The following is a 14,803-nucleotide window of genomic DNA, read 5'->3' as shown; positions in this document are numbered from 1 at the left end:
GATTTTCAAAAGAATAGTATTGAAGAAAACATTTTCTGAAATATAATCTGCTTTTCATACTATATATATACTTCAGACATTTTTGTGAGTTTGGATGGACTCAATATATAGTAATAAATATATCATATATAGATGTGAAAAAGATAACAAGTAAGTGTTAAATGTAATTATTCTTACATTTCCCCTCAAAAAGGAAAAAAAACATAACAACCCAAAACCCCTTTCTCCTGAATTATTCTCATCAACTCAATTATTTGAGTATAGCCAAGAATAATTAAGATCACTCAAAACAGCATAATAGACCAACATTGGTCCATTAATGTAAAATTTGTTAGATTCCTATAATGATCAAAAAATTAAAAATTTGATTTTTATGAACGATACTTATCAGAAGAGATACTCACACATCTCAAAAAAAATTAATGCATGAGATCCTTACCTAAAAAACAGCAAAATAGCACATAGTAGAGATAGAAAATGTTGCTTTCTTTCTCTCCCTATAAAAACTATATATTGTTATCATTCAATCACACCTTCCTCACCTTATACCTCTTCTCTCATGTGACTCTCTTTCTCCATCTTCTTAGTATCCATATCTTCATATATCATAACTCTTTTCTTCATTACTATTAATTGGTGAACAAAACCTCAACCTGAATCATCAATCAAAATATATTTCTAGACATCCATATTTGAGATATGATGCCCCCTGAGCAAGAAACCACTATTGCACCAAACAATCAAGCCATCATGAACCGACCTGAGTTGGTTCACAATGAAGCACATGGTTCTAACACTAGCAAAGTTAAACCCAGTTTGGATATCAATGTCATTCCTGAACAACAGCATCACCATCAACCAACAGCAACACCAGCAAGATTTTCCATTCTTCACCAGTCTTTGCGTCCTGTTACCCTTAAAGTACTCATCAACCTTCTCTCTTTCTAATAACTAAGCCTAAATTAGCAATTTAATCATTTTTTGATGTGTAGTTTAATCTTTAAATTTAGTTATATCATATAAGCTATTTTGAGTTTACAAAACTCTTTTTAGTCTACTTTATTAAAAGACTTGGATCCTCATGACTGTGATCATGCTGCCCAAAGAGCCTTTTGCTTATATCCTCTCACTCCGGTGCTAACCCATATTCTAACACATGACACTAATTTTTTTAAAGAATCTAGATTTTTTATTACTTTTAAATGAAATAAATTAAAATTTATCCTTCCCCTAACATTTTAGTACCAGAGAAGATCAGGTTTCTTTATTAATGAATTTTCTTAGAATTAGCCGATAAAGATAATAAAAGAAAAAAAGGTAATTTATGTAGGAAACTATTTCAAGGCATTATTTCCAATAAAATTAATTATTTTTATGTGTTCTTATCCTTGGACAATAAAATTACAAGTGAACAATGATTCCAAGAAATAAGTTGCTATCTTAGTCTTAATAACTAGAATCATCATTCTGAGTTATTTAAACATTTTCTCACTGTGATCCTATTCTTATTTTAATTCTTGTGTATAGTTTGAGGACGTTTCTTACAGCATAACCTTACAAAGCCAGAAGAACAAAGGTTGTATATCATGGCAAGATCCAAAGCCAACAAAGAAAGTACTATCTGGTGTAACCGGCATAGCCTGTCCCGGTGAGTTAACGGCAATGTTGGGTCCCTCAGGTAGCGGCAAGACCACCCTACTCACCGCCCTAGCCGGCCGCCTCACCGGAAAAGTCACGGGCACAATCAAATACAATGGAAACCCTAACTCCAATTCCTTGAAGCGCAAGATAGGGTTTGTGTCACAAGAAGATGTTCTATACCCTCACCTCACAGTCCTTGAAACCCTCATCTATGCTGCTTTGTTGAGGCTACCAAAGACTCTAACTAGAGAAGAGAAGATGCAACATGTGGACATGGTGATCACGGAGCTTGGCCTCACGCGCTGCCGTAACAGCCCCGTTGGCGGCGGCATGGCTTTGTTTCGAGGAATATCAGGCGGGGAGAGGAAGCGGGTTAGTATAGGGTTGGAGATGTTGGTGAACCCTAGTTTGTTGTTCCTGGATGAACCAACGTCCGGCTTGGACTCCACGACGGCGCAGCGAATTGTTTCGGTTCTCCGGGAACTTGCACGTGGCAGCCGGACGGTGGTGACCACCATTCACCAGCCTTCAAGCCGGTTGTATAGAATGTTTGATAAAGTGGTGGTTTTGTCTGATGGGTACCCAATATATAGTGGACAGGGTTGTCAGGTCATGGAGTATCTTAAATCCATTGGGTATGTGCCAGCTTTCAACTTCATGAACCCTGCAGATTTTTTGCTTGATCTTGCTAATGGTGAGTGATTTATAATTTAGCTAGTAATAGAAACATTATTATTTTTTATAATGTGTTTTAAATTATGGTTGCAATTATTATAATCACTATGGTATGATTATTTTGTGATTAAAAAATATTGTTAAATTTGATGCAATCCTATATAGTCTGGTATGACCTAAATGTGATATGATATGGTTATGCTATGACCAAAACGACCGTATCATTTTGATTTGGTATCACACTGTAATTATAGTATAATGTAGTTATAATAGTCACTCCGATCATAATATTGTGGACATATCATTTGATATGGTGCACAACTTAAAATAATGAACTTTACAAAAAGAAATACTATACATACATTTAAACATACATCACTTTACAAATTAATTTTTTTAATAGTTTAGTGGATCTTCTTCTTTTTATACCTGTATTTTGATTTTTTACATTAACTTATCTAAAAGCAATAATGATTTGTGAACATCATTGTTTTGGACATCATATACTTTTGGATAATACAAATTGTCCTGCAATTGTGTTATTTATCATGCCACACTCTCTCATTAATCAAGGAAATACAAATGTAAATTTGTGAAGTTAAGGTTTTGTAATAACTGCATATGATGTCCATAAAATTTGTGAAGTTCTCATGTTTAAAAAATAGCACACATGTTTAAGAGATACTAGTAAAAGTGTTGTCTAATTTGCCTTTTTCATTTAGAAATGTCAATGGATACTATTTTCTTAACATGATTGAAGGGAAATTTGTGGTTTTGTGTATGTCTACCTCAAAAAACACTTTGGCCCAATAAATCACAAACATGCCCATGTATGATATTCAAGTAAAGTGTTTTACACTTGTGGTCATTAATTATTAGGTGATGGTTCCTTTTCAAAATTTCAATAATAACCTTAATTTCAAGGTGGAAACAACTAATGGACCATTAGAAGCACTAAATTGATAAGACACTAATAAAATCCTTCTTGGGTCAGCTTCATAACATGTGAATATGTGATTTCCTTTTGCTTAGGCATAAATCAACACAAGAGATACTTTATGTAATAATTGTTAAAGGTGATTGAAATGGTCCAATTCTCATGACCAGATAAGGTTTTGTGAAGATAGGTATATATGTGTTTGGAATTAATTACACCTGTTTTGTGCTTTTTGCTTTTGGTTCACCAAAAATATTGCCTTACATTAAGATAAAGATGGGGTTATTTCCAATCATAAGTTTTTATTAGAATGTTTTGCACCAAGATGTTATTAGAATGTTTTTATTTAAGTGAAGATAAATTATTTTTTCTCCAACCACAAGTGCACGTTATTTTTTTAATTGTTTTCTTTGTGTTCAATGTCAAATTGTCATCACTTTTTCTCTAATACCTTTACATGGGATCCTCTTTCTTATTTCTAATGTAAGCAAAGCATTTTTTGGCAGACGAATTTCCCTTAGAAATATAGCCATCATCCCGTGTTTTAAACTTATGTTTATTGTGATTGTAAAAAGTTATTGAAAAATGCAATCCATTAGAACACTCCGAAACTGCAATGAAGCCACAAATTGCAGTTGCAGAAAGCAATTTAAAACATTAGTATAGTCACTAGCCATGTTATGACAATCTAAAAACTCATTCAACTTTAATTTTAAAATCAAAAGAGAGATATAACTCATCTCCCTAGAGTGGCACAAAATATTGAATCACACAAATTATGATGGTGGAAGCATCTTCAAACATAATTGATGATTGTTCTTGCGTTTCTTCTGTATTTGGTTATAAGCCTAAAACAATTAGTGGACATGCATTGAATATATGAATTTCTTGAGCCTTCTAATTCTTTAGTTCTGTGAATCTGCAGGCATAGTTGCTGATGCCAAACATCATGATCAGATAGATCACCATGAGGATCAAGCTTCAATCAAACAATCCCTAATTTCATCCTATAAGAAAAACTTATATCCTTTTCTCAAAGAAGAGATTCAGAGAAATAACAATGATTCAGTGGCCTTTACATCAGGAGGAACACCAAGAAGTAAGTGAAATAATTTTCTATCATATTGTTGTTTTTCATTTATATGTAAAAAACAAAGTTATGTTATTATGTTATGTATATAACACAATGGCTAAATGATCATTGTTAATTCTTGGTAGGTTCCAATAACCAATGGGCCACTAGCTGGTGGGAACAATTCAAGGTGCTTCTTAAGAGGGGTTTACAAGAGAGGAGGCATGAATCTTTTTCTGGCTTAAAGATTTTTCAAGTTTTGTCTGTGTCCATTCTCTCAGGACTTCTTTGGTGGCATTCTGATCCCTCCCATATACAAGATCAGGTATTAATAATATTATTCTCAGACCCTACTAAGTGGTAGTTTCGTGCATTGAGCCACCCTTTTTTTGTTAACCTTTATTATGTTATTTTTGGGTGAAAATTCAAAAATAAATGACTAGTTAGAAAAGGGTGGAGATTATATGAGTACTTCAAAAATCAAGTAGTAGACAATTTGCTTGTGTAATTTACTCAACTAAAACACATAATAGAAAGTAATTGATTTCTTCTGTAGTATTATTAGTACTACTTACAACAATATTATCCTTCTAACAGGTGGGACTCTTATTCTTCTTCTCCATATTCTGGGGTTTCTTCCCTCTTTTCAATGCCATCTTTGTATTTCCTTTGGAGAGGCCAATGCTGAAAAAAGAAAAATCATCAGGAATGTACCATCTTTCCTCCTACTATGTTGCACGAACGGTTGGTGACTTACCAATGGAGCTTGTTCTTCCAACTATCTTTGTAACGATTACATACTGGATGGGTGGTCTAAAACCATCACTTGTAACATTTGTGATAACCCTCTTGATCATGCTTTTAAATGTCCTAGTCTCTCAAGGAATAGGCCTAGCACTCGGCGCAATTCTTATGGATGTAAAGCAGGCCACAACTCTAGCCTCAGTGACCATGCTGGTGTTTCTATTAGCTGGTGGTTACTACATTCACCATATGCCATCTTTTATAGCATGGTTGAAGTACATTTCTTTTAGTCATTACTGCTATAAGTTGATGGTAGGAGTTCAGTATTCAGTGAATGAGTTTTATGAGTGTGGACCAGGGTTGCATTGTAGGGTAAGAGATTTTCCTTCCATAAAGTGTTTGGACCTTGATAATATGGGTGGAGATGTGGCAGCATTGATTGTTATGTTGGTTGGGTATAGAATTGTAGCATATCTAGCCTTGAGGATGGGAAAACTTCATTGACTAAAGACTTCATAATTCTTAGGTTAGAGACCATATTATTAATTTTCTACTTTGGTTGTTTGAATCATGATCACCTTAGTTAAAGTGGAAGTTCTATTCAGATTGTAAGGAGAAGAATATCATAGCCACTTGTGATTAATTGACATTAAATGATGCAATAAAATTTGCAGAAATATTGTCCAATTCTTTATCATATGTACCATTAGACCTCATCTAATGTTTGTTTTTGAGAGGGCATTGTTCTATTGACATCAAAATGTGGTTTTGGATAGTCATGTTCATACATTTATTATTGGAACTTAACATAACCACTATCCACTACATGCATATTCCTTACCCATGGAAAATGATATCTTATTTTACTAAATTCTCTTACCCACGAGAAAATGACAAATGATACTTTATTTATTTATAATTGGTTTACAAGTGATATATGTCACTTTCTGATCTTGTGAGTAAGAGAATTTATAGAAGGATTTAGTAGTAGAATAAATCATTACTCTTTAAACATTTATATTGTCTTGTTTATCTATCATATCACCATACATTTTGTTTTAGCGGGGTCGATTCCATAAAAGATGAAATCATCGGTAAGTAGAAATTCCCTGAAATTTCATCTTTGTTAGATTGTCAATATTGTATCAAAGGTATCTTTCGAGTATACCGAACCAGTATAGCTATTCTTCTTCTGATATAGCAATTCAATTTCACAATAAGTGATGAGATCAAGAACTAGATAATTTTCTTCTTCTTTGCTTGTTGGTTTGGTTGTCTCGATGTACTCTACTAAATGAGAGTATAAGAATTATTTTATACTCTAAAATTAGGGTAGAAAATTGGTTGATGAAATAATCAAACAAGTTATCGTAAAACAAGTATAAAAAACATTTTGTTCATAGAAACTTGTAAGATTTAAATTGGTTGACAAATCTTAATTAAATTGGGTAATAAAATAGGACTGTTTAAAAGACTCTGTAATGATATTAATGTAAAAATAAAAGAGTTAGATGAATATGACCAATCGTATGAGAATAACCTCATATTAGACTTTACAATTCATCAATGACATTACAAAGATAACCAATCTTAGTTCTTATTTATTTATTATCAATTCCTCAATAAATAAATTAACAATTGAAATAACAATTTTCAACCCCTGACCAACTAATGAATCATAATACAATTGAGTATTTAATAACTAGTTCAATTAATCACATTCCAATATATTATTGAATGACTTTTTTAGGTCTACAGATATGAAATTCTCATTATATATTCAAACTTTAAATCATAATTTGGATACCTAAACACACATTAGATAAGAAACTAGATATGAAAAATAATAGAATAATATTGCAATTAAATCAGATAATCACATTAGATACATTAAGTTTAAAAATTCACATCTAACCTATAATAAAGGATTTAGCTCATTGAAATAAATATCTTCAATGTGTTGAACATTCTTTTCTAATTTTAGCAATGTTTAGAAGATTGTTTGTTAGTTGTCATTTGCAATCCTAATTTCCATCATAATTACAACCTTCTTATTTCATATTTATCCTAATTACAACAACCATATATTTAATGATTCTCTTTAGATTCAAATTTAGCATGCTTTAAATACCATAATCCTACATTTTCAACTTTTTATCTGAATGGTATAAATTGATGTAATATAATTTGTTAAATTAACTAAATGACATTTATGTAAATTTGAGTAAAAAATAATCAACTAACCTCATTATCACTACAATAGATTTGGTATTTAGTGGAGGTTTTTATGCGATTAGCGGAGGTTTTTAACCTCCAGCGGAGGTTTCAAAAACCTCCACAATTATGACTTCTAGAAGCGTTTAGCAGAGGTTTTATAAAACCTCTGGTATCTACACATTTTTAGCGGTTTATTTGTGGAGGTTTTTAACCTCCACTATTTGAGGAGGTCTTTATAATGTTTACCACTGAGGCTTTAAACCTCCACTACTATATGTATCTAGAGGATTTCAACCTCAATTTAATTTCATAATTTTAAAACTTTAATCTCATTAATTTGTAATTATTATTTAAGTATACAATACTAAATAAAAATGTTGTTAGCAATGGTATATCCATTAAAAACTAATGTCCTTCATATTCATTAAAAAGGACTAAAAGGGCATTAAAATGGTATATTGCACTATAATAGAATAATGAATAGATTTGAGGTGATGTGAGCTGTAAGTGAGAATCTAGCATTATTCATAATCTAAAGGGATCATTGATTCAAAGCAAATGCATAGTTATTGCATGTTCCATTTAGAATAATTGGTTTCTTCTAAGTGCAGCAAAGCCAAAGTGAACAAAAAGTGAAAAAACAGAACGTGAAAGACAGAGCTGAAGGTACCTACCTTCATCTAACTAGCCCAACATGAATGCATCCATTTAATAGCGCAACTTGAAGGATAAACATAGAAGAAAAAAGACGATGATGTTGTAACAAATAATATGAAGATGTCAAAATTTGGTTCTGACATTTTCTATTCCATGCATGTAGAAATTCTATATGTATATAACTATTAATCAACACAACAATATATAATTATAACTATAATTATTTTCATAAAAACTAATAAGTAGATGACAAATAGAGTTGTTTTCCACAATTATGGCAACCATTAAACAAATAAGTACTATACTTGATAAGGAACATTTGTTATAGAATTGAAGCATTGAAAATCCATAATTGAATAATTCAATGCAGAAATACTGATAAACATCATTGACAACTTCTCTCAAACTATATGAAAAAGTAGATGAAGTGATAAACTCAATGTCTTGGAAGTATACTTCATATGATAATCAGAGAATTATTGATAGTTACACTATACTATAGAATATTGAAGCATCTGACATACAACACTAGCCTAACACTTTCACCATGTTCAACCACACCACTAATTAACAGTTCAAAATGGTCACAACAAAAATTAAAGAGGAAATTATTAGCCTAAGACTCTACTCCAATAATCAGTAAATACAAAAAAATCACTATCCACAAAATTATGAATTATATGACATATTAGAGAAGGAAATGGACCTCAACAAGTGTTGCTTCCTTCCCCGACAAAGATTCAATGATAGCTTCAACGGAGAGATATGATTCAAATTGTAATTGAAAACTATGGTGAGCGGCGAAGGAAGCTTGAAACGTGAATCGCAATCGCGAACGCAGAGCCTTGAAATCACGAACCTTGGGTTGAAAGTGTCACCCTCTGTAGGCAGACACTTTGAATCTTGAACACGTCGATTCACATATTCACATATTTGAATTGGAATTAAAGAAAATTACTACTTAATTCCAATTCAAATAAAAACAATTATTAACCCCAAATCAAGGTAAAAAAAATATATCTTGATAACCATGCAAGGAATTCTTCTTTTCTTCAATAAAATAAAACAATAGAAAATGGTCTCACACCTTATAAAACGAAAGTTCCTTCAAACTCTTGATGGCGATTTCAGAAGAATCGTGAAGGTTATCAACGACAACAACCTTGTAACCGCTGAGGAGAAGCTGAAGGACAGTGTGGCTGCCAATGTAACCAACTCCACCAGTAACCAAAACAGTTTTGACAAATATAAGCAAAGGTAAAACAAATCGAAACCTGAAAAGACCTTCAAAAAAATAGGAAAGAGCATTAAAATCAGAGAGAGCGAAGATTGAAGAAAGAGAGAAGAGAGAGGTGTTACCTGTATGAAGAAATAGAAAAGAGAGAGGAGTCACTGCTTTGAGAATAGGGTTTCTAAAATGGTGAGTTTTTGGAGAAGAGGGTTTGGGCGTGAGAGAGAGAGTTTTTTTTGTAAAGAGAAAGTAATGGATATGTAGTTTTTTTATAAATTGACAGTAGAGGTTGAAAACCTTCCCAAATTAAATAAAAATCTCCACTATATTTTTAGTTAATCCAGTGCCCGCCTCATTTGATTTATTTGGGGAGATTTGAATAACCTCCACAAAAAAACCTCCATGCAAAATTTGGTGTAGTGTATCTAAAGTAATTTTTTCACATGCATCCATTCAAATATTTTGAAGTGAAATTGCTAAATCAGTCTAATTAGCTGAAAATCCATGTACAACGTATCCTTTTCTAATTAAATTTAATTTGGAGCAGTCTCCTTTTCATGATTTCCTGAAGAATATGATCTAGACTAAGATTGTATCCTTTTTGAAAGATGTTATGACTATTTATTTGGAGGCCTAAAAATGGTTGATTTGTTAACTTTATTTGAGAGCAAAATAAAACATTATTTTGGTTTAATAAAAACTTATTAGAAAATAGATTCTTCCATAAAAATATTTGAAGTTTATGAACAATTAATCAAGGATAGCTCAATATTGAGTCCTAGAGGAAAACCAAGAACACTTTAAGTGAAACCATTAAAAAAATTCATTCTAAATCCTCTAGCAGGATTTGGTTAATGACAGAACACATTGACATTATTTGATCAATCTAATCTACTTTCCCAAGAACTAAAATTATTTGATATTATTTAACAATATTTGATCGTCTCAGAAACTAAAATTAATTTTTTTTACCAAGAACTTTGCCCCCTATAAAAAATTAATTAACCTATAAATGCTTTGTTGTCAAACATAAATATGTGCATAATTACAATAACAAAGCCTTATTAATCCAGTAGTTGAGATCAGCTAAATATGTACATAAATAAATTAAATACTTAAATATGTAGATAGATATTATAATGGTTTTCTGATGATGAACCTGACTTGATTCCAGGAACACCTATAATCATGGTGGGACAATAAAAGCTACATGCACATCAGATATTAAGTATAGTTGATTTATTTGTTCTTAGACAAAGAAAAAGACATGCATAGATATTTACTGATATTACTTTTACTTTTGTAACAAGGGAAGGAAAGAACCCAATATCTTCAACCCACAAGTTTAAAAGTTCTACCAGCTGTAACCAACCAAACAAAAAAAGAAAGGTGTAGTTGTTGTTAGAATAAGAAAAATACCAGTCTTCAAGAGGGTTTTTCAGATTAACATTAATATAGAGCATGCATACCTCAACATATTATAGAACCATGTTGTAGAATATGCATCCAATAATATCTTCAAAATATGCCTAAATTAAGTAAAGCTAGCATCAGATGTTGCAGCATAAACTGACACTTCAGTTTATTCCATTCCCTCAAAGGCCATGTTAAGTTATTATGCTAAAATTCAGCTATAAATGGATGTATCTTGCTATGTTATAACTTGAGTCCATTAAAGTAAGTGCATAATTCTTTCCTTAGAAGAGTGTTGTAAAATGGCATCACACAAAATTGAGAAACCTGTTGAGAAGGCTTCTACTGGTTCTCAACCATCAGGGCAAGAGAAGAAAGAGGTTGCTGCTAAACCTAGTAAAAGGGCTTCCAAAGGTGCAGCTTCCAAGCCAGCAGCTCCAAAGAAAACTGAGAAGGTTCTGCTTAGGAAGAAGGTAAGCATATAACCAAAAAATTGAGTTCATTCATATATTTTAGATTCTAGGAAATTGGATATTTAACCATGCATAAAAATTGTGCTCATGTTACGCCATAGTGTGTATATATATACACACACATGCATGGATTTCTTCATAGAATTTTTACTCTGTTGAATTTGTGCCATTGATAAATTTTTTTATGGTTTCAGGCAAGTAGTAGCACTAAATAAGCTGAAGATATATCTTCCATGAAGTGTATGTATCATTAGTAATTACTACTTGTTATCAGTTGCTTCATCTACATGTAACCTCATGCCAGCTTGGCCTTAATGAATAAAAGTGACTTATTCTAGCATAAGATTGGTTCACATCAATAAATAATTGATGGTACTTTATATATTTTGTGTATTGGATGATCTTTTTTAATTTTATATATAATTGGTTTGTGCATTCGGTTGTTCTTTTTTAAGCTTATATGTAATTGGTGAGACAATTGTTTGGTATCACACAAAATGTGTGTGACAGTTATTTTATTCTAGCAAGAAAATACAATTTACTTCACTTAATTCATATATCAAGTAACTTAATATTTTCTTAGCCAATGCCAATCTAAATAATAGTATACTTTTTGGGGACATTTTTTTTCCATATTACAATGATTATAACAAATTTAGAACGACCTCACTTCATGCAAAAACATAAGCCTTACGTGGTTTACTTGCTATTTTCGGTTTAGTTCCTCACAAATTAATCTTCGTGGGCCAAAAAATTTATTAAAGTACAACAATAATCTTTATTTTGTTAGCAAAATGTATTAAAGGGGTATAAGAGGTGCCAATCCGAATACAAGAAAGACAACTAACCAGAATAACAAAGAATAGGAACTTAAAAAAATATAAGAACTAGTCGAAACACTATTGAGAAAAAGGAATTGGCTTTAGTCCACTACAAGATCAAAACCAAATCCAATACCTAATTTAGATTAAATCAACTAACCTCCTTTTTCAAGAAGACTATCTTATTTATTATTAACCAAATAGACCATGAATGGTGGAGAGACCTGGGGTGTCTGCAGAGTAGAGAGAATGGGATACAAAACAATTGGTTTTATGGGGGGGGTCATCAGAAGAGTCGGGTCGGGATTTTCTACTTCGTTCTGGAAAGATAAGTGGTTTGGGGGTGTGAGTTTTAACTGTCTTTACCCTAGGTTATTTCAGGTTGCTCTGGACAAAAATGCTTATATTAGCTCATTGGGCGATTGGAGGAATAATGTTTGGTGCTGGAATCTGGAATGGCGTAGACTGTTGTTTTCTTGGGAAAAAGAGGAAGCTGATGCCCTTCTTAATTCTTTAAAGGATGTCAGGATTTTGCAGGATTGTGCTGATGGGTGGTTTTGGGTGCATGAAAAAGATGGAACTTACTCGGTTAGAAGTTCTTACAAGGCCTTGCAGAATGAGGATAATAGCTTTGATTCGTGGTTCTATAAAAAAGTATGGGGATCCAATGTTCCGCTTAAATTGAGATGTTTTGTTTGGAGGTTATCTGTAGATGGAGTTCCAACCCGCCTAAATCTGGTTAGGAGAGGTATCCTGAGGGATGGAGCACAATCAGGATGTGTTTTCTGTGGAATGGTGGATGAATCTGTTGATCATTTGTTTTTTTCCTGCTCTTTCGCTTATGGTGTATGGCAAGCTATTTTTTCCTGGTTTGGACTTAATTCTGTTTTTCCCGCTGGAATTAGGAATAACTTCCTATCTCATTGTTCTTATTTGCGGCTAGGAAATCCCTATCATAATCAGTGGATGTCTATCTGGTTTGTCCCCTTGTGGTCTTTTTGGTTGGCAAGGAACAAAGCTATTTTTGATAATTCCCCTTGTAATCTTGATGAGGTAATTTTTGTTATTCAACTTCATTCTTGGAACATTATCTCTGCTAGATCTCCTACATTCTCTTACTCGTTCATGGATTGGGTGTGGAGCCCTTCAAATTGTTTGAATTTGCATATGTAAAGGTTTTTTTTTTTTGTGGATAGGAGCACCACTTGTTCTCCTAATTTTTTCTCTATTTAATATAATACATTGCTGATCAAAAAAAAAAAACCAAATAGACCATGAAACTACAAACCATAACATTCCCAAGGAGTTTCTTTTCTTTGCAACTTTGTAGAAAGATTCATAAAGCTTTAGAAATTCTACAATAGAGTTCAGAATATGCATCAGGATCTAAAGCCAAGAATAAAAGACCCTCCAAACATTTGTAACAAAATGAGATGAAAGGAATATATGTTCAACTGATTCATCACGATCTATGCCCATAATATACTTTAAGTCTTTGTCCCTATGGATAATAATTTTTCTTTGAAGCCCATTTTTTTGTTGGCAATCTACCTCTAGAAGTTTTCCATACAAAGCAGGAAACCTTTGAATTCTTCAATTAATAAATGATTAATTTATGAAATTTTGATAGTAAGGTTATAGTTCATGTTGTCTCTACCTTCTTGCTCAATTAATAAATGATTTCTTTAATGAAAATCTAGCTAGCAAATTTAAATCAACAAGTCAATTTTCAATCTAGAACTACGTAGTCTTGATTTTTCTATTGCACATGAGGATAATGTAAGCAAGATGAAATCCTTTAAACACAATAATAAAATAATTTTTTTAGTAATTAATTATTTTAATAAAAAAATTAAGGTTATAATAATATTCATGCAACTAGCGAGGATATCGTTTTAATACGAGTGAACGAAGTACAAATATTTTCCATGACTTGTAATTGACTTCCGAGCTTGGAATTATGTTGTGGTAAGTCCAAATCTTATAGGAGATGTCCAAATTAAGTTCAATCTCTTTCTTAGTCGTGTAGGCAATGTTCAACTGAAAATCGGGTCATGACACATGAGCATGTGAAAAGTGGAGAACTACAAGTGAGATACCACATTTTAAACTCAAGTCTTAAAAGTCACAATCTATATTAGAACAACCATAATAACTATAATTGTAGTAAGTACAATCGCGACCACAATGACAACCACAATTTAAATTACCGGTTCAATATTATAGTTTGTAGTGATTTGTTAGGGCCTCGTGTGAGGTAAATTTAGTTTTTTTCTTTTGCTTGTGAACTTCCACCTTTCATTAAAATAACATACATTTCATCCAGATTAGGCCTCCTACTTCATGTGAAAACTTGTTCATCACAACCCTCTAAATATTTTAGCGAGTCGAGAGAATGTACAATCATTATCTCATGATATTAAGAAAATGAGTATTTTTTTATAGGCAACGTTTTACATATAAGGATAAGGGAATGTTCCACCCCAGTCAACCGGATGCCTCATCTGCCCAAATGGTCTCCTCTCCCAACCGATCAAGACCCAGACATGACTGGTTGAAGGACTTCATAGGCCCGTTGACCACACTTATCGGGTCAGATTTGGGACCACCCGCACATGACACGCCACCAATAATGTTGTCACACCACATACAATCCCACCTACCTTCCTACCAACATAACAAGGATAGACTGCAATACGGCTATCAAGATTTGACAATGTCTACAAGTCAATCATGCACATAGTACAAGTCTACCAAATCCACCTGACACGGGAAAAGTAGCCCCCGACGTGCCAAAATGGTCGACCATGCCAACAGTAACCTCTAGAGTCACATCATCCATCTCAACTATTATAAATAGGGGTTTCCCTCCAATAGGAAGTATTCTAATCCCAAAAGCTATTCACTATCTATCACTTGTCA

At 32.6% G+C, this 14,803-nt stretch overlaps 1 protein-coding gene and 1 long non-coding RNA gene across 3 annotated transcripts; both read left to right on the top strand.

The window, feature by feature from the left end:
* The first annotated feature begins 519 nt into the window (after positions 1-519).
* Positions 520-5,763, top strand: LOC109341028 (ABC transporter G family member 21-like). 2 transcript variants are annotated; one of them, XM_019578817.1, is made up of 6 exons: positions 520-637; positions 711-921; positions 1,528-2,335; positions 4,179-4,352; positions 4,472-4,650; positions 4,923-5,763. In XM_019578817.1, the coding sequence occupies exons 2-6, from the start codon at positions 751-753 to the stop codon at positions 5,571-5,573; spliced, it is 1,983 nt and encodes a 660-aa protein (XP_019434362.1). In that variant the 5' UTR covers positions 520-637; positions 711-750; the 3' UTR covers positions 5,574-5,763. The 2 variants fall into 2 exon arrangements, with proteins under 2 accessions (XP_019434362.1, XP_019434360.1); XM_019578815.1 differs by lacking the exon at positions 520-637 and having other exon boundaries at positions 647-921.
* Positions 5,764-10,751: 4,988 nt separating this feature from the next.
* On the top strand, positions 10,752-11,413 carry LOC109341038. Its single transcript, XR_002106880.1, has 2 exons — positions 10,752-11,060; positions 11,255-11,413. It is a non-coding gene; the product is annotated as an uncharacterized LOC109341038 (long non-coding RNA).
* The last annotated feature ends 3,390 nt before the right edge of the window (positions 11,414-14,803 follow it).

The sequence above is a fragment of the Lupinus angustifolius genome, unplaced genomic scaffold (assembly GCF_001865875.1).
Source record: "Lupinus angustifolius cultivar Tanjil unplaced genomic scaffold, LupAngTanjil_v1.0 Scaffold_332, whole genome shotgun sequence".
Lineage (NCBI taxonomy): Eukaryota > Viridiplantae > Streptophyta > Magnoliopsida > Fabales > Fabaceae > Lupinus > Lupinus angustifolius.
The sequence above is the reverse complement of the archived record's forward strand: the minus strand, read 5'-3'. Positions and strand labels throughout refer to the sequence as shown.

Excerpts from the sequence above, each read along its gene's own strand:
- LOC109341028 (XM_019578815.1), top strand. The coding sequence starts at position 700 with ATGATGCCCCCTGAGCAAGAAACCACTATTGCACCAAACAATCAAGCC. Across the intron at positions 4,353-4,471 it reads ATCAGGAGGAACACCAAGAA|GTTCCAATAACCAATGGGCC; the intron begins GTAAGTGAAATA and ends AATTCTTGGTAG. Across the intron at positions 4,651-4,922 it reads CCTCCCATATACAAGATCAG|GTGGGACTCTTATTCTTCTT; the intron begins GTATTAATAATA and ends TCCTTCTAACAG.